The sequence below is a fragment of the Peromyscus eremicus genome, chromosome 3 (genome assembly GCF_949786415.1).
Source record: "Peromyscus eremicus chromosome 3, PerEre_H2_v1, whole genome shotgun sequence".
NCBI classification, from domain to species: Eukaryota; Metazoa; Chordata; class Mammalia; order Rodentia; family Cricetidae; genus Peromyscus; species Peromyscus eremicus.
The window spans coordinates 157,435,998-157,455,018 of NC_081418.1; the positions used below are offsets into that span (position 1 = coordinate 157,435,998).

Genomic DNA, 19,021 nt, shown 5'->3' on the forward strand with positions numbered 1-19,021 from the left:
TTATACAAAAATTATCAGAGGAAGCCTATTTAGACTGACTTTCTTCTGTGGTTAAGGATATAGAAGGCCAAAGATACTATAGATTGACTAAATCATAATACTGTAGCAGGAATCTTCAAAGTTCTTATTAATAAAAACAAACCTGAGGCCAATTATTAGGGTGAATGCTGGAAGATCAGAGAAGCAGAACAAGCCACAGCTTCCTCGCCTCACCAATTCCTCGGCTGATCCTGTTTCCTCAGACTGGAAGCCTCTGTGTCCTCATTCAGAATGAATCTCAGCTGAACTGTGCTGCTCAAAGCCTGAAGCTTAACCAGCCAAATGCTTCTAGTTTCTGATCTTCACACCTTATATATCTTTCTGCCTTCTGCCACCACTCCCTGGGATTAAAGGCTCACTTCTTGGGATTAAAGGCATGTGTCACCATGCCTAGCTGTTTCCAATGTGGCCTTGAACTCACAGAGATCCAGAGGGATTTCTGCCTCTGGAATACTAGGATTAAAGGCGTGTGCCACCATTTTCTAGCCTCTGTATCTAGGGCTGTTCTGTTCTCTGACCCCAGATAAGTTTATTAGGGTGTACAATATTTCGGGGAACACAATACCACCACATAATACCTTTGGAATTCCTGAAAAGTGACATTATCTTGAATTTTGGCATTTGTAATTTTGTTGATTTTTATTGGAAATTATATATATATATATATATATATATATATATATATATATATATATATATATACTGGTGCTTTTATTGCAAATTAGAGTGTTAATAGAAATACTGGCTTTCATTTTAACCGCATCAGTTTGTACAAGCTTCACTTTTTGTAATGTGTAAGCTTGTTAGGGAACAGATGCTGGCAAGTCAAATGTCGTATGTGCAGGAAAACCTTAATGTTCTGGGTTAGGAGTTAAGGGAGCATGTGCAAGGGCCCTGAATGCCAGTGTTAGGATTTCAGGATTTGTCCTAGGGCAGAGACAGCAGACCGTGCTGGAGACCCAGATAAGGAGTGGAAACAAAATCACTGACAATTTGAATACTTGTGATGTGTTATAGTGTCAGTATTCTTGGGGACTCAGGACCCAAAGCTCCTTGGCTTGCTGATTCCATTGAATAAGAAGAGACAAAGGACCTCTGATGTGAGTCTCTCTCCACTCTTCTTATCTTCCTGTCTCTAAATCCCTCTTCTATGAAGCCAGCCGTGGAACCTGGAGATACCATTCTGTTCTCTACCCTCTGCTTCTTTGTAAGAAATGGCCATAAAGAGTTTCTCTGACCTATTAGGACAGTAGATTATCAGCCCTCACACAGGGGTTTCTGCCCCAAATCTAAGAGGAAAGAATGCCCTAGGAGGCCAAGAAGAAGTTAGTTGGATAGGCTTAGCTGAATTTTTTCATATGTCCATTAAATATTACCTTTTTTATCCCATCATTTTAAAAATTAATTTGCTCTTAGGTATATGGGTATTTTGTTCATATGTATGTCTGTGCACCATGTGTGTGCCTAGTACCCTCAGAGGCCAGAAGAGTGCATTGGATCTCTTGGAACTGGAGTTACAGATGGTTGTGAGCCACTATATGGGTGCTGGGAATTGAACCCAGGTCCTCTGGAAGACCACCTAGTGCTCTTTACTGCTGAACTCTCTCCAGCCCTTTCTAGTCACATGTCTAAATAGTTGTTCATTCTTTAAATCTAAGCATAAAAATGGATACTATCTCTGAATCTTCATTTCTGAAATTTCCTCTGTTACATAAAATGTTGACTAAATTTATTATCCTTTTTTAGAAAATATTTTTTTCTTGGTGTTCAGAGATTTCTGATATTACTCAACAAACATTTATGTCTGTTGGATAGTGTGTCATGTATAGTTTGGGCCCCTCAAGTTAGAACTTTTATGCCTTTCATGTGATTGTTAATAGCATCTGCTGTAGTTTTCTTCCTGTTGCTGTGATAATGTGGCATTTAGATTCACTGGGAAGACCAAATACCTAGACTCAATTCAAATTTAGATTAAATGAATTTATTCTTACTGCTGGTGGAAGGATGGAAGCCTTAGAGCCAATACAGCTTGCTATTCGGAGGTGGGGGTAAGGTGGACTTTCTAATTAAAGGCGGACATTGGGAAGGTGTGCATTACGACTACCCATGGAATCCGCAGCTGGGCAGGAGAACTGTTTTACTTCCCTCAGTTGTTTTCTTTCCCACTATGTAGTAATAAAAAGACCATTTCATCCCTTTCCCATAGCAACAAGCAAGTTTTACCCAAGCGAAGGCAGCTGTTAATACCTCACAGCCCATTATCCTATTCTGAGCTCACCTGCGGCCACGAGGATCTCCCAGGCATTCCAGAGCAAAGGTCAGCAGCCCTTAAGGGATGCCTGGTTCCATAGTAAGTTTCTTTGGTCATCACAGGGGAACCTGTGTAAATTGTCACTGGAGTCTGAGCACTGTAATGACTGGCATAGAGCAGTTCATTTCTGGGCAGGCAGAAACACAGTGCCATCAGGTTAGGGCTGGCTATCACATCTTCACAATAAAATAGCTCAACAAAAGGAACTTTTAAAGAAGAGAGAGTTTATAAGGCTCACAATTCCAGGTTGCAGTCTGTTATTGTGGGGAAGTTGAAGCAGGAATTTGAATTAGCTGCTCCTATCCAGTCAGGAGCAGGGGATGAGAGCTTGCATGCCATCGCTCAGTTTGCTTTCTTAGGCAATGTGGAGTTCACATCTACCTCAGTTAACATAATCAAGATGGTCCCTCCGAGACATCCCCATTGGTCAGCTTGATCTAGGTAATTCCTTACTTCACTCATCTCGGTGATGGATTCTAGGTTGTATTAAGTTGATTGTTAAAACTAACCATCAGAAAACCTTAGTAAGATCTTCATAAAATTTTCAGGTGAAAATCTTTACCTATTCACTTCATTCTTTCCTCATTCCCCTTTAACTCAACCTCCCTGGAAAACTAAAAAGTAGACTTTATCTACTTCTAGGTTGTACGTTTTGTTTTATTTGAGATAGTGTCTCACTGTGTGGCCCCGGCTGATCTTAGCACTGAGGTTTAAGCGGTCCTCTTACCTCAGCCTTTCAACTCCCAAGTGCACATTATCACACCTGGTTATAATTGTGTGTTTTGTTTGTTTTTATTTTTGTTTTGGAGGTAGTATCTTAATGTTTCCAAGGCTGGCCTCAAACTTCATAAATAGGGAGGGAAGGAAAGTCTTGAGCTTCTGATCCTTCTGCTGGGGTACTGTCTTGTGCCATTATACCTAAGTTGTGTGGTATTGGGGATGGAAAAAGGGCTTCATGCAGCTGATGATTTTTTTTACATACACAGAATAAAGTCATCTTCCTACTTAGAGAAATGGTTCACAGCTTTTTTTTTTTCCTTTTGGCATGTTTGAATTGCCATCATTGCCACGCTCATGCTTTGGGGGCCATTACTAAGTAAACCTAATTGCTTGAACACAACCTTGACAGTAAGTAGCAGGTAGGTATCCACTGGACAAGGAAGTAATTAATGTCCTGGGGAGAGTGGTATGAGATTTCATCATGCTACTCAGAACAGTGCATACTTATACACAAAAACTTTACTTCTAAGAGTTTTCCATTTAATATTTTTAAACCATGGAAAGCAAAACCACAAATAAAGAAGGACTACTCTCTGTCTAGAGATTAAATTTAAGTTTTGCTTATAGCCAGTTATAGGAAGAATGTTTGTAAGAAAATTCTCAACAGCTGAATATAAGAATGTAGTCTTTTAATACATTAAAAAATAGTTAGAAATATATAGGATATATGCACAATGGGATGTTTAGTCATAAAGTAGTTCCATCTTTTTATTAGCACATATGGAACAGGAGGTCATTATCTTAAGTAAAATAGGCCATATAAGCAAGATAAATAGTACATTGTTACTCTCCTACAAATTGAAAAGCCATTTCCACAGCAGAGTGGCCACTAAAACTGAAGGACAGAAAGTAAGAAAGGGACCCTACAGATAGGCAGGATTCTGTGTTTTGTTTGCTTTTGTGTGTGGATGAATATGGAGGTCACATTTGGGGGGAATCTGCCTTCTATCTTGCTTGAGGCAGGTCTCTTGTTTACTGCTGTTGAACCATTAAGATTCAGAGGATTCTCTTGTCTCCACCTCCCATCTCATCATAGGGGATGTGGGATTACAGGTGCGTGCAGCTGTGCTGGACTGTACATAGGAGCCGGTCTTTATTTTGTTGCACTGCCTTAAACCCTTTCATGTTGTTGTGATACTCTGACAAAAGAAACTTTAAGGGAGAAAGAGTTCATTTGGTTAACAATTGTAGATTATGGTCCCTCATTGCAGGAAGTCAGGCAGGAACTGAAAGCAGTCATGAGTAGAGAGAGAATGTGTATGTGTGCTACTTTCAGCTTGTCCTTTTATATTGTCCACTGTCCAAACCCGGGAATAGTGATACAGACAGTGGAGGACTCGTCACCATAACAATAACATAATCAAAACCAGTGACATCTAGAGAATTCATTATTGAGACAAGTCGACAAGTACAACTAACTGTAACACCCACTGAGCCTTCTCTTTTGTTTTTAAGACAGGGCCTTACTGTGTAGCCCATTGGCCTGGAATTTGTGATGTTTCTGACTTAGCCTCCCTTCCAGGTGCTATGAATTCAGGCAGCTCCACTATGCCTAGCTTATTTCTGATTTGGGCATAGCATAGAAGAGTAACTTAAGTATAACAATACTTGATAAACTTAATCTTTTACTTTTTTTTTTTGAGACAGGGTTTCTCTGTGTAGCTTTGGAGCCTTTCCTGGATCTCACTCTTTAGACCAGGTTGGCCTCGAACTCACAGAGATCTGCCTGCCTCTGCCTCCCAAGTGCTGGGATTAAAGGTGTGGTGGTATTTTATATTAATAAATAAAGTTGCCTGGGGTCAGAGATATTAGAGCCATAGCAAGTGTGTGGCAGTGGTGGTGTACGCCTTTAAGGACCTGGAGGGTGGTACATACAGGCAGTGACGAGGCAGTCACATGATTGGGTTTACAACCAATCAGAAGCCAGAACAGAGGACTATAGAGACAGACACCAGGAAGGAGGGCTCCTCTTTCGGAGAGCTCTCTTGGGCTGAGGAGGATCCCTGAATCAGGAAGGGTGAGGCTCTTGGTTCTGACCTCTTGGCTTTCTTCTCTGAATCGGCTCTGTGTTTTTTGTCTGATAAAACCGTTGGCTACATCTACACTGAATTACATCTACATAAAGGTGTGTGCCGTCACTGCTTGACAACTTTTAGATTTTTAAAAAAAAAATTTTTTTTTAAATAACAAAGTCACCCTCCAAAATAATGATTAATATTTAAACAGGTGGAAGGGCTTGCTGCCTCATTTAACCTTTAACCATTGTGCACTGAGGACATACATAAAATTGCACTAAACCCCTGTATTGTATTTCAGTAGATACAGTTGAAGAAAATCCAGTGTTTTGACTCAACCCACTTGTGCTCTGTCTTAGTTACTTTTCTGTTGCTGTGTAGACACCAGGACCAAGACAACTTAAAGAAGAAACAGATTATTGAGAGCTTTCAGTTTCAGAGGATGGGTCCATGATCATTACGGCAGGAAGCATGACAGCAGGCAGACGGGCTTGGTGCCAGAGCAGTACCCAAGAGCTTATATCTTGATGGATAAACACGAGGCAAAGAGAGCTAACTGGGAAGGATGTGGGCTTTTGAAACTTCCAAGCCCACCTCTTCCTGCAAGGCAACATTTCTTAATCCTTTTCAAACAGTTCCACCAGGTGGGGACCGAGCACTCAAATATATGACCCTATGTGGACCATTATCATTCAAACCACCACATGCTCCTGTGAAATAACTAAAATATATAGTGTGTAAGAATGCTTACTAAATAAGCAAGATGACCTGAGTTTAAATCTCCAGCACCCGTGTGAAAGCCAGGCATGGCCATTTCAGATAGGTTAGCTGGCCTTAGAATTCCCGATTCAGTGGTCTCCATCCTCTAACCTCCAATATGAGGTTATTTTTTTTATGGGGTTATATAGGGTTATATTTTTAGTTGGTCATGGTCGAACATGCTCTATAATTAGAGTACTTGAGAAGTAGAGAGGCAGGAGGATCACTACATGTATTGTTTTCCCCCAAATATTGTGTATGCTAATAAACTTATCTGGGGTCAGAGACAGAGCAGCCACAATATTAAACATAAAGGATAGGCAGTGGTAGCACACGCCTTTAATCCTAGCATTCCAGAGACAGAAATCCATGTGTTCAAGGATAGAGACAGGCATGGTGACTCATCACGCCTTTAATCCCAGAAAGCAAGCCTTTAATCCCAGGGAGTGGTGGTAGAAAGCAGAAAGGTACATAAGGCATGAGGACCAGAAACTAAAGGCATTTGGCTGGTTAAGCATTTGGCTGGTTAAGCTTTCAGGCTTCTAGTAGCAGTTCAGCTGAGAGCCATTGGGATGAGGATACAGAAGCTTCCAGTCTGAGGAAAGAAGACCAGCTGAGAAGTTGGCCATGTGAGGTTAGCTGTGGCTTGTTCTGTCTCTCTGACCTTCCAGCATTTCACTCCAATAACTGGCCTCAGGTTTGATTTTATTAATAAGAACTTTTAAGATTCATGCTACAACTACAAGTTTAAGGTTAGATATGGCTACATAGTGAGACCCTGTCTCAAATGTGTAGATATTTGGGGACCCCTGTTCAGAACTGGGGCAGTAGTAAAATACCGACATATTTTGTACTGTACTGGATGACCTAGTGAGGTGCTCAGCCAGTGTTCTCATCTCTGCAGCCTGGAGTCCAGAGTTAAACTTCTCCCAAAGTTTGTTTCCATGGCCTGTTTCTTGTTGTGCCAGTGACTCTAGTGTGTCACTTCCCATGACCCACGTGGTTGCAATGCTGTATTTTACCTTCACACGACACTTGTGAGACAGGGAATTTTCTCCCTGCCAACTTCTTTAGTTTTGTGCACATGCCTTCTGGGTATCCTGATCTCCCATTCAGTCCTGTGTCATCAAATTCTACTAGTTAAAGGGCTCACTACCACAAGACTGTCCCAGTTCCCATTCCTCGGAGTCCTGCACTACCTGCAACTGATTGCAAATTTAAGGGGTATCTTGTAACAATTCTTTCTGTACTATACTCAGATGCGATGGATAGGGCCACCCTTTTTCAAGGGGTGGGTGGGGTCTCCATCTCTAGGCAGAGTACACTATCCTGTAACACTGCCTTGTATCGAAGCTTACTCTGATACTTGCAGTGTTAAACTCTGGCTCTTCCTGCTTTCTAAAGTTATGGGTGGGGTTGAAAGTTCTGTGCCGTTGGTGCTGAGTGCCTCCTGAGACTGCCTTGAGTTCTTCCTCTTATCAGTAGTACACACTCAAATGTGAGCAAAAGAAGCTCTTGACAAAAGAAAGTAGAAGGTGCTCCTGTTATGTTACTTAAGGCACTGCAAGTGATGTAATGTTTTCTACCCAGGGACAAAGGTCAAATAATATTTTTTCTCTTTCGTTTTTATGGCTAGGCTAGCACAGCCTTGGACAACATAGGGTCCTGGAAAGGGGGACAGTGGTAGACAGAGACATAGGACTATGATTCTGGCTTTACTTCAACAATGAATAAGTTTTATTTTCCCACAGTTGTATCTATAGCAATTTAGCTATCTACTAACAATAGAGTTGAATGCAAGTCGTCCCCTTTGTACCATTCTGAGTTCCTCTTCCACACTTCTCTGTTCCTGTGGTCTTATGTATGTTGAAGGACATTCTTCCTTAGACTTAGACATGATCTCATGCCTGTAGCTTTCTGAAGTTATGTAGCCACACCTCAGTCAGGGTTTGTGCTTGAAAAAGGAACTGTAGACCATCTGAATCCTCACAGTTTTAACTTTTTATTTTGAGATGGGGCTTCACTGAATTGCCTGGGTAGGCCTTGAACTCACTCTATAGTTTAGCTAGAACTAAGAACTTAATGTCTTCCTGCTTCAGCTTTTTCTGAGTGCTGGGATTATGGACATGCATAGCCAGACCTGACTCAAATGTCTTGGTATATCACAAGTGATATAGCCATTAGGTTGAATGCTATGCAGGTAGATGCATTTTTAGTGAAATCTAATAGCCTGCCTGTGATATGAAAAACAGACAAACAGTAGATTGTGTTTGTTAGGATTCCTTGTGTCTTAAAAGATGTTTTAGATTTTGTTGCATTTTTCAGATAGGGTCTCTCCACATTGTCCAGACATACAGTTTATGAGTAGAGTGAATGTTTAGCATGCTTGAGTCGCTCTAAGTCCATCACCCTCACCTCAAAAAATAAGTAAAAGCAGAAAAGTGCTACTTTAATTTAACAGGTGACAGCTGCTTTCTGTGGAGTCAGTTTTTACACATTTCATTGATTATGACAATTGGCACAATTATGTTGCAACTCCCACTACTACTGCTCTATCTGGGTATGGCTTATTAATGTGAGGTCCTTTTGTAGTTACCTTAGATATAATATGCTTCTATTTTTCTTTGAAATTCTGTCTAAGCAGAGTGATTACTACAAGTTTGAAGCCAGTCTGGTCTACAGAGGGAGTTCTAGGCCAGAAAGATTCTGTCTCAAGAAAAGTGGGGGAGTAGGAGAAAAAATTTTTCATTTTATTTATTTATTTTTAAAATTTATTTATTATGTATACAGTGTTTTACCTTTGCCAGAAGAGGGCACTAGATCTCATTACAGATGGTTGAGAGCCACCATGTGGTTGCTGGGAATTGAACTCAGGACCTCTGGAAGAGCAGTCAGTGCTCTTAACCTCTGAGCCATCTCTCCAGCCCCGGGAGAAAAGTTTTCAATAAAAAGATCTTTATTTGTATTTCTTGCAGATTTGTGACATTCAAAACCACAGACTACAACAGTACTACTACTAAATCAGATCAACTATGAATTGGAATGCAAAGCCAGAGAATACTACCCAAAACCCACCACCATATTCTAAAAACCAGTCATCTGTTTTGCAGCAGTTTTTAATGCCTTCTACAACTTCTCAAAGTTCTTTCAGCTGTCTTGCACAGAACCAAGAAGCATGCATGTATCCCAGTAATTCAAATTCAGCTTCACAGCCACTTCTGAACGTCAGGAATTATGTAACTCCTCAGATCTCCAATATGCATAATAGGACTGTTGTGGCCTCACAGACTTCAGTAGAAAGAGTCACATACACAAATGTTAAAGGAGCCCAACAACCAAACCACAGTTTGCAAACAGTGTCTTCAGGAGTTATGCAAAATGTCTGGATGAACTCGCCAATGAGGAATTTTATGCCTTCTCATACAGAGGCAACCGTATCCCATAAACCCGATGGTGGGACTAATATGCCTTATATGCATGCACCACAGAGTCAGCTTGTCACATCAGATACCTATTCTGTGCAACTACAAATGACTCCTTCAAATTCTGTAAGAGTTCCTATAACTTATCAAGGTAATTATCAAGGAAATCAGGGACTTAACCACTCGATACCAGATCATCTGGTTGACTGGACAAAGTGCACATCCAATGAACTTACTTACGCAGATTACAGGACACCTACAAAGCAATATCCTTATTTACCACAAAACTTTGTGCAAGACTCTTCTGTTCAGAAACAAAACTTTGTGCCATCTACATCATTACAAGTTAAAAATAATCAGCTTCCACCTTCTACACAGTCGTTACAGTCAAAGCATCCTGTACCTGTGTCATCATATCAGTATGCTGCAGAAGCCAGCAAAAGACTCCCTGCTCGCCCTTACAGTTGTAGATATGGAAGCCAACAAGTGCAAAATTCTCAGCCTGTTTCTAGACACTTGCCTCTGGAAGTTCCTCAGAGTTCAGAAATACACTCATCTGAAAAAAAGAAAGATACTTACAAAGGCTTTCAACAGCAGTGGCAGAACACTAATAAAAATGTCAGCACCATTGGAAAATTCTGTGAGTTGAAAATAAAACAGTCTTACAGTGACTCTGTTAGTTCTTCTGGGGATGGTCTTCAGACTCTTGTTCAGAATAATCAAGAGGAAAGAAAGTATTCCTGCAATCCAAGTACAAATCAAGTAATAGACACAAATGCCACAAAAGAAAAGCTGGTGAGGGATATTAAATCACTAGTAGAAATCAAAAAGAAGTTTTCAGAACTTGCAAGAAAAATTAAAATTAATAAAGATCTTTTGATGGCAGCTGGTTGTAGTAAAAAAGCCAATAATTCTTATATTGAACCAACTCAGCACTCTCAATTTTCAGCAAAAGAAATGTCTGCTAAAAGTGATGGTCACTGCTCCATGGAATTGCTAGCAACATGTCTTTCGCTTTGGAAAAACCAGCCTCCAAAAAACACAGAACATGTTCCAAAACCTTTAGAAGAAAAACAGTATAATGCATCAAGAACCAGTACAATAGCAGTTGGCAGTTCAAATCCCATGAATGAAGTTCATGTTAAGAATTTTTGTTCAGGTGTTAGAAATTCTCAGAAAATGACCAGCTCGTCACAAGCAGTCTTGTCCGTTCTCGCACCGAGTTACGAGTCTTCAGATGTAGCTGTTGGAAAAGGAACAGAGCTTCAAATTGCTGTGGTGTCACCCTTAATTCTTTCGAATATCAATGCCTTACCTGGAAAAGCATTAGCACCTGAGGTTGTACCTGAAACTGTGTATCCAGTTGTTAAGGAAGGCAGTGTTTGTAGCTTACAAAACCAGCAGCTAGAAAATACAACAGTAACTGCTGCTTTGCCCTTTGATGTTACAGGAGCAGTAGCAAGTACTACTGTATCAGCTGAGCTTTCCATGCCCATGCCTAAAGAAAAGCAGCACAAACCAACACAGGATGATCTAGACATAGCTGATAGCAGCCTAGGAAAACACTCTCCCCTGGGTGCTGAAGCTCTGCCTAACCCTAGTGACAGCACCATTGTGAGTGGACCCATGTTACAGATTGAAAGTATCTGTTCTCTTGCAGAAGGTGATGTTTCCTACAATTCCCAGATAGCAGAGATATTCAACTCTGTACAAAGTGAGCCCCAGAAACCTTCACCTAATCAGCAGGTAATCAATAGTCAACAAGAAGAACAAGTAGGTGACACCACTGAAAATAAAGACTTTGGTTTTCAGAAAGATAAGTGTGTGCAGTGTACAGATGTTCTTCATGAAGTCACCGTGCAGCCAGAGCTGCTGCAGCCTGTAGAGCCAGCATCTAGTGAGTATGTTGGAGCACACAGAGAAAGTCTAGAGGAAAGCAGTAAGGAGAACATTGGTGGAAAAGAAACAGCTAAGGATGTGGTTTCACCAGCTATTGTTCAGCAAGATCCTCACCCTCAGGAAACTGATATGGTCAGCAATAAGTCAGGCCACAGTCTTCCTGAAATAAATGAGATTAATGATGAAAATGAATCTGTCTCATACCTACATGACCAGCTGTCAGAACTTCTAAAAGAGTTCCCTTATGGCATTGAAACTATGACCAGACATGAAGTTTCTGTGGGCCAACAAAAGACAAATGAAATTTCAGAAAATCAGACTGGTAGTAAAATTGGTAATGTATCTGGGGATAACACAGACCAAATAAAAATTACAGTATTAAACTCAGAACAAATCAAAGAATTATTTCCTGAAGAGGATCAGCTCTGTGACTTAGACAAATTGGCAGAACCTGAGAATAGAAAAGTCCATGCAGAAGTAAAGAGCCTGTGTGACTCACAGGTCCCCAGAGAAGAAAGTCATAACCCTGGAATGTTGGACCTGGAGAAGGACAAAATCCATTGCTGTGCCCTGGGTTGGCTCTCAATGGTTTATGAAGGTGTGCCTCAGTGTCATTGCAGTTCTATGGAAGAGAAAGAGAAAGACCGGTGTTCTTTGGAGATCGACAGTTGCAAACAAGGAGAGCAGTCCTGCAATAGTGGAATCACTATTTTTGAAATTAATCCTATTTCTGATAACTCAAAAACTCCTCTGATCCAAGCAGCTGAGAAAGGCCATTTTTCTGAAATACGTGGTGAAAAGATAACATCTAAAACAAAAGACAGCAGTTCGCCAAGGATGGAACAGGAATTAACTGGTCATTTTTCAGTTAAGTGTTATAAGAAAGATAAAGATGAATATAAAACAAAACAAGATAGCTCACTGAAAATGGAGCAAAAAGTAAAAAATGTTTCATCTGAATGTGACGGACCAAATCCCTTAAAAAGCAATAAAACAGCAACCCCTGAAATATCTCATGTGATAACTTCCAACTCTGATAAAAATATGCTGGCATTTTCTAAACAAGCCTCTCAGGAAAGCCTACAGAAAAAACACATATCTCAAGACTCAGGTCCAGGAAAAGCACATGCAGGACTTTTGCCAAATAAAGATCCATGCAGGAGGAATAGCATTTTGGTACAGTCAGTGTCACCAGAAAAGAAAAAATTAAAATTCAAAGCAGGTGGCTCCAGACTGAAATATTTTGAAAAAAGAAAAACAGACCATGTGCTTAGCCCAGATATGGAAATAAAAAAGAAGAAATATGAAAAACAAGAGCAAAACAAAAACACTGGAGACACACTCAAACTGTGCAGCACTCTGACAGAACCAAACGAAAGCACCAGTATTAAAGAAAAGACAGTGCCAAGTTCTGAGTCCTCAGACTCAAAGGGCAGCTCCTCTAAGAGTACCAGAGTTATAACCGTGCAGGAATATTTACAACGGCAGAAAGACAAACATATAATAGGGAATAATGCTTCCAAAAACATCTGTGTAGAGAATGTGCCGTGTGACCCTGAGCCCATGAAGTCCAGTAAGAATTCTGCACCAGCAAGCTGGGGAAAGTTAATTGAGGGGCAGGGTGTCAGTGCAGAGCCCTCAAAAGAACCAGAACGCAATAACTCCAGCCATGGCAAAAATCCCAAGGTCCACCATTCTGAGGAGTCAAGGCCATACAGTGTGTCAAGAAATAGTAAAGGGAAATTTGATAGGAAGCAGCCAGACAAAGACTATATTGATAAAACCAAATTAGAAAGATTGACCAGTATGAGTAAGTCCAGCCAGATACCTCTCCAGGTAAAGGAACAAAGGAAACAGTACCTGAACCGGGTTGCATTTAAATGCACAGAACGGGAAAGCATTTGTCTCACCAAATTGGACAGTGCATCCAAGAAGTTTAGTAAAGAGAAAGAGAAGAGTAGGGCATATACACCCATGACAAAAGATGACACAGACAAACAGATGTTGGAGTTTAAATTATGTCCAGATGTGCTGTTGAAGAATACAAGCTCTGTTGACAAGCAGGATGAACCTGGGCCTGGGCCTAGGTGGGATCAAGCCCCTGTGCAAGGTTCAGTATGATTTCTTCTTGGGGGGTGGGGGGACAGTTTCACACGGTTCAGACTGGCGTTAAATCATCTAGGATGGCCTTTTAACTCTGATCCTCTTGTCTTCATCTCCCAATTGGTAGGAATGTAGGCCACAGGGCCCAACCAGTGGTTTGTTTATGTGTGAGGCACCCATAGAGGTGTAGTCCTAGGAGTGGATGAATGGGATGGGTTAGAGTTGGGGTGACAGTGAGTCAGTGTTCATTGAGCAGCATTTGTTTCCTGTTTGTTGCCCTTTATTTTAAATTATAGTAAATTAGTACTGGCAAATTTTCCAAACATTTCCTGAACACAAATATTTTATTAAGTCCCTAAGAAACTACACTGAAAAGCATTTCTTGTGGTACAAGTTTAAAAAGTATAAAGTGTCCATTTGTTTCAAGAAGTTTTGGTTTTGTGATATTGGTGGTCAAACCACCAGCACTGCCACTGAACCACAGCCACAACTAGTGTCTTGGATTTAGTTTCCTTTTGTACTGGTAATTTCAAAGCAGCCTGTATGTGAAACTTTGTTCCAAATATTGAGAGGTAATGTATGTGTTAATTAATGGGTCAGTTTGTTGCCATCTTTGAAACTAAGGATGAAGATGTTATCCCCAAGTTAAAATGGTAACATCTAGTCTACTTATAAAACAGAAGACCTGTAGACGCTATAATCGCTTGGAACAAATTAATCTCTAATTACTCACAAAGTCTAAATAATGATTGGCAGAGTGGTACATATGGAATGCTAGAGGCAGAAGAATCCTGGGAGTTTAAGGCCATCCTTGGCTATAAGACGTCATCTCAAAAACTAAGAATAGTGAAAAAGCCAGAGTTGCAGTCGTGAGTCATAGGTATTATCTCCATGAAGTGTAGAATTAAAGGGGAAAAAGAATGAATAGTTATGGTTATAAGAGAAGGTTTTGAAATTGTGGATATTATAGCTGATATATTGTGCAATGAAACTCAGATTGGAAAACGAGTCTTTTAGTTGAAATTTTAGTTTTGTCTCTCTCTCTCTCTTTTTTTTTCTTCTGAGTATATCTGTTGGGGTGATAAAGCTATAGCATAAACAGTACTTTTTGTGGAAAGTGATAGGTACAGAAGACAAAAATAATTTTGTTTAAAATGGCTGATTTCAAAATAAGACATGGTTGCACACATCTTAATTTCAACATGTAAGAGGCAGAGGCAGGTGAATCTCTGAATTTGAGACCAGATTGGTTGTAGTAAGCTCCAGAACTACATAATGGGACCCTATCTCAAAACAAATCAAATTAAAACCAAAAGGATCATTTCAATAGGCATTTTTATTAGGTTTTTAGAATCTGAGACCTTGAGTGTAACTGGGAATTTGGAATTGAGCAGGGGCAGTGAGTGACTTCCTGTCTCATACCTTTAAATAAATACCCTGAGAAATGTTGGTGATTCAGCTCAGATGAGGAAATATTTAGTGTGAAAATTAGAAACAATTAATTTACCTATTGTAAAATATTCAATTTCCTTACCTGGTAAAAATAATTTTTCAGGTCCTTTAAAAAAGTTACGTTACATATGGTATATAGGTATAATATAAGATACTCCATGATGTAATATATAGGTAGGTTTTTTTTTTCATTGTGCTAAAATAGAGGAGGAATAAAGATTATATATCTGAAAACAAATATTTAAACAGTTTCAGGAATAAAAACTACAAAAGAAGACTGGTTAAAATGCATCCCTACAAGGACAAAGATGTCTGAATCAAGTCAAGAAATAGGTAAAACACCATCTGTTTTCATTTTTTGTTTTGATTTACCAGCTTGTCTATAACATGGATATAATCACAGTACTGTCTCAATGCATGATTTTATTTATATTCTTTTTTTAGTCCCTTGGTGTTTGTTTCTGAAGGTAGGATAGTGTTCTGTTTTCTCTGTCAGGATGGAGTGGGAGGCCAGGATCTAGTTCCTTTTAACAGAAAAATAATACTATCACACTGAATTAGGTAAGTTTTGACATAAAGTCTTGAATTTTCTGGATCTGAGCGGACCTCAATTTTGACATTGTGTCAAGTGATACGTGAATAACAATATTGTGTAATTGTGATGAAACTCTTCCCTAAGATCTGTGGCAGGCTGGATTGGCCTCCAGTAATGTCTGCCAACCTCCATTTGCTGATTTGCAGGCTCATTCATTCAATTCCCTAAACAAGATAGGCAAGGACATTCCCATTTGTTATCTGGCTTATTGCATTGCTAGATTAGGAACTTGAACGTGGTCTCTCTCTTCAGAGTTCATTGAGGATAGCGGTGCAAGTGTTTTAAAGGACAAAAGGATGGTTGTCCTGGTAGCTTTCAGTCTGTTGGAGATTGGGCTCAGCCTTGTATTCACTGTGAGTACAAGATCCTCTTGCCTCCACTCTCACATGCTGAAGGTTTATGTGCTGCTAAGAATAGAGTCCAGGGCTCTGTGCACATTAGGCAGGAACTGTATTAACTGGATCCTCTGTTTAATTTAAAATGGAATGAATGTATTTCATAGAGTAGATCTTCTTTTAAAAGAAGCCTTTTAACAAGTGGTAGTAGCTCACACCTTTAATCCCAGTACTTGGGGGGGTAGAGGCAGGTGGATTCCTCTGAGTTCAAGGCCAGCATGGTCTACAAATCGATTTCCAGGCCAGCTAGGGTTGTTATACGGAGAAACCCTGTCTTGAAAAAAAAAAAAAAAAAAGCAAAGGTAGTTTCAGAGTCTTGAAATTGGGAATAATTTTACTAAGAGCAATGACAGAATCTTTAAAAAGATTTATTATTATTATTATTTGTTTTGTTTTTTGAGACAGAGTTTCTCTGTAGCTCTGGCTGTCCTGGAACTTGCTTTGGAAACCATGCTGGGCTCAAACTCAGAAATCTACCTGCCTCTGCCTTCTGAGTGCTATGATTAAAGGTATGTGCCACCACACCTGGCCAAAAGATTTATTATTTTTAATTAGTGTATGAGTATGGGTCTCTGGGTCTGTGTACCTGAATGCCCTCAGAGGTGTAAGATCCTCCTGAACTGGATTTGTAAGCAGTTTTGAGCCATCAATATGCATGCTGGGAATAGATCTTGGGTCCACTACAAGAGTGGTGTATACTGTTAATCACCAAGTCATCTATTTTTTTTTTAATTTTAAAAAATTGTATTTTTTTAGAGAGGAAATTTGACAAAGGTGAGAATAGAGAGTCAGACATGTATAGGCAAGCATGTACAAACTGAGTCATAGACATACTGAGATAATGCACATAAGAAAAAGCTTAGCTAGCCATGCTGTTTGATGCTTATAACCCCAGTACTTGAGGGGATAAGGCAGGAGGAGTATAGAGTACTGGAGACCAGCCTGGGTTACAAAACAAAGTTCTGTCTCCATGAAGGAACAAAAAATGGGCTGGGGATATGGCTCAGTAGGTTGAGTGCTTGCCTTGCATTCTTGAGGCTCTGGATTTGACATTCAGTGCCAGCCTGTTAGGGGAATACACAGGATCGAAAGTGTAGGTCTAGTGAAGAGGGGAAGAAGGCCCCTGAAGTGAGAGAGAGCAGCTATAAATGTCTGGAAGCAGGAGAGACAAGGCCCATGGAACAGTAAACTAAAGGGTTAAATGAAAAGGGAATGTACAGGCTTTTCAGAGGTAGACTATTAAAGTTACCCCTTTACATTCACTGTTTGGAACTGGCCAAGCTCTTTATTGCTCTTTTCTTTTTCCCTTCCTTCCCCTTTTTCCCCTTTCCTCTCTTTCCTTTCACTTCCTTTCCTTTCCCTTCCCTTCCCTTTTTCTTTTTTAATTAAAAAGATGGTGTCTTGCTGGGTGATGGTGGTGCACACCTTTAATCCCAGCACTTGGGAGGCAGAGCCAGGTGGATCTCAGAGTTCAAGGCCAGCGTGGTCTACAGAGTGAGTTCCAGTACAGGCACCAAAACTACAGAGAAACCCTGTCTCGAAAAAAACAAACAACAAAAAAGATGATGTCTTATGTAGCCCAGGCTTGCCTTGAACTTTGTATGTAGTTAATACTGATCTTGAACTTCTGGTTATCGTCTCTCTTCCTTAGTGAGTGTATATGTTGGGTGAGAGAATTATGTGCATTTGGATGTAGTGCCCTCAGAGTCCAGAAGAGGACATTGGATCCCCTGAGTTACAGGCAGTTGTGAGCCCTCACTGTGTAGGTGCTGGGAATCAAACTTGTCTCATTCTTGCTCTTTTTTCCCCCCTTGAGACAAGGTCTCACTGTGTTGCCTTGGCTGACTTAGAACTCTCTTTGTAGAAGCCAGCTTCTTCTCAGAGATCCACCTGCCTCTACCTCCCAAGTGCTGGGACTAAAGGTAGCTACCACTGAACCATCCTTTGAGTTCTTCCTTTGGTTTTTGAGGCAAGCTCTTGTTGTGAAATTCAGACTAGCCAGGCGGTGGTGATGCACGCCTTTAATCCCAGCATTCTGGAGGCAGAGGAAGGTGGATCTCTGTGAGTTCGAGGCCGTCCTGGTCTACAGAGCGAGTTCCAGGACAGCCAGAGGTACACAAAGAAACCCTGTCTCAAAAAACCAAACCATCCAACAAACAAAAACCACAATAAAAACTCAGACTGGCCTTGAGCTGAAGATCCTCCTGCCTCAGCCTTGAAAATGCTGTGGTTATAGGCATTTACTGCCATTTCAACAATCTAGCTCAGTTTTCTGCCCCCACACACAATGCACATTTCCTGTCTCATTTTTTTTTCAGTGTATGTTTGTCATATTGAACATTAAGTATCAGTTTTGTTTTCTTAGATCGGGCTGATTCAAGACTCTCTAAGAGAAGCTTCAGTGCAGATGAATTTGAAACGCTACAAAACCCAGTGAAAGACTCAAATGTCATGTTCCGGACCTACAAAAAAATGTACTTGGAGAAGAGAAGCAGAAGCCTCGGGAGCAGTCCAGTGAAATAGGCACAGGATGTAGTGGTTTTACTTTACCACCCGGCTATCTAACTTTTTCTTTTCAGGCTCCCTTGCTGGAAATAACTCAGGACTTTCACATTTGGATTTCTCAGCCAAGGAGTTCAGTTACAGCTTATGTCTTTCATTGATACTGTGTGACTGAAATGTTGGATTAGCTGCTGGTGAGCAGGCAAAGAAACAGATTGCATTTGTCTGGGAACTACAAAGTATGTGATCTTCTATATAGTTGAACCATGTTTACTATTTTAAGTCTTGTTGGGACAGTGGTGCACACCTGTGATCCTAGCATTTGGCAGATGGAGACAAGAGGATCAAGAATTGGTCATCTTCAGCAGCATAGTCCATTGAGGCCAGTTTAGACTACATGAGACCCTCTCTCCAAAAACAAAACAACGGCAACCAAAAAGAATGTGAAGGTGACTTACACAAATCTTACTTTGAAATGCTGTTATGCTGACATAACTATTCATTAGCTAAGGACTTATTTGACTGGGACTGTAAATATATTTTTGTTTCTAATAAGCACATTAGCAAACCTTATTTTTCAGAAAATGCCTCTGTGAATGTCAAAAGTATATTCCTAAGTATTTTGTACCTTATTGTAAAGGTTTTTTCAGAAGTCTTGTTTTATACTTTTGTTAAACTGAATGGAATTTTTGGAAGATGTCTTGACATTACTTTTCATACTTGAAATAAACATTTATTTTTTAAAGAAC

The 19,021-nt window shown here is 40.2% G+C and overlaps 1 protein-coding gene across 2 annotated transcripts in view; it reads left to right on the forward strand.

The window, feature by feature from the left end:
- The window catches only part of Resf1 (retroelement silencing factor 1), a 31,178-nt gene extending 12,157 nt beyond the window's left edge, over positions 1-19,021 (forward strand). For both annotated transcript variants that reach the window (XM_059256430.1, XM_059256432.1), the window contains exons 3-5: positions 8,880-13,335; positions 15,030-15,113; positions 18,136-19,021. In XM_059256430.1, coding sequence (XP_059112413.1) covers positions 8,937-13,335; positions 15,030-15,113; positions 18,136-18,293 — 4,641 coding nt within the window. In that variant the 5' untranslated portion in view covers positions 8,880-8,936 and the 3' untranslated portion in view covers positions 18,294-19,021. The remainder of the gene's footprint in view (positions 1-8,879; positions 13,336-15,029; positions 15,114-18,135) is intronic.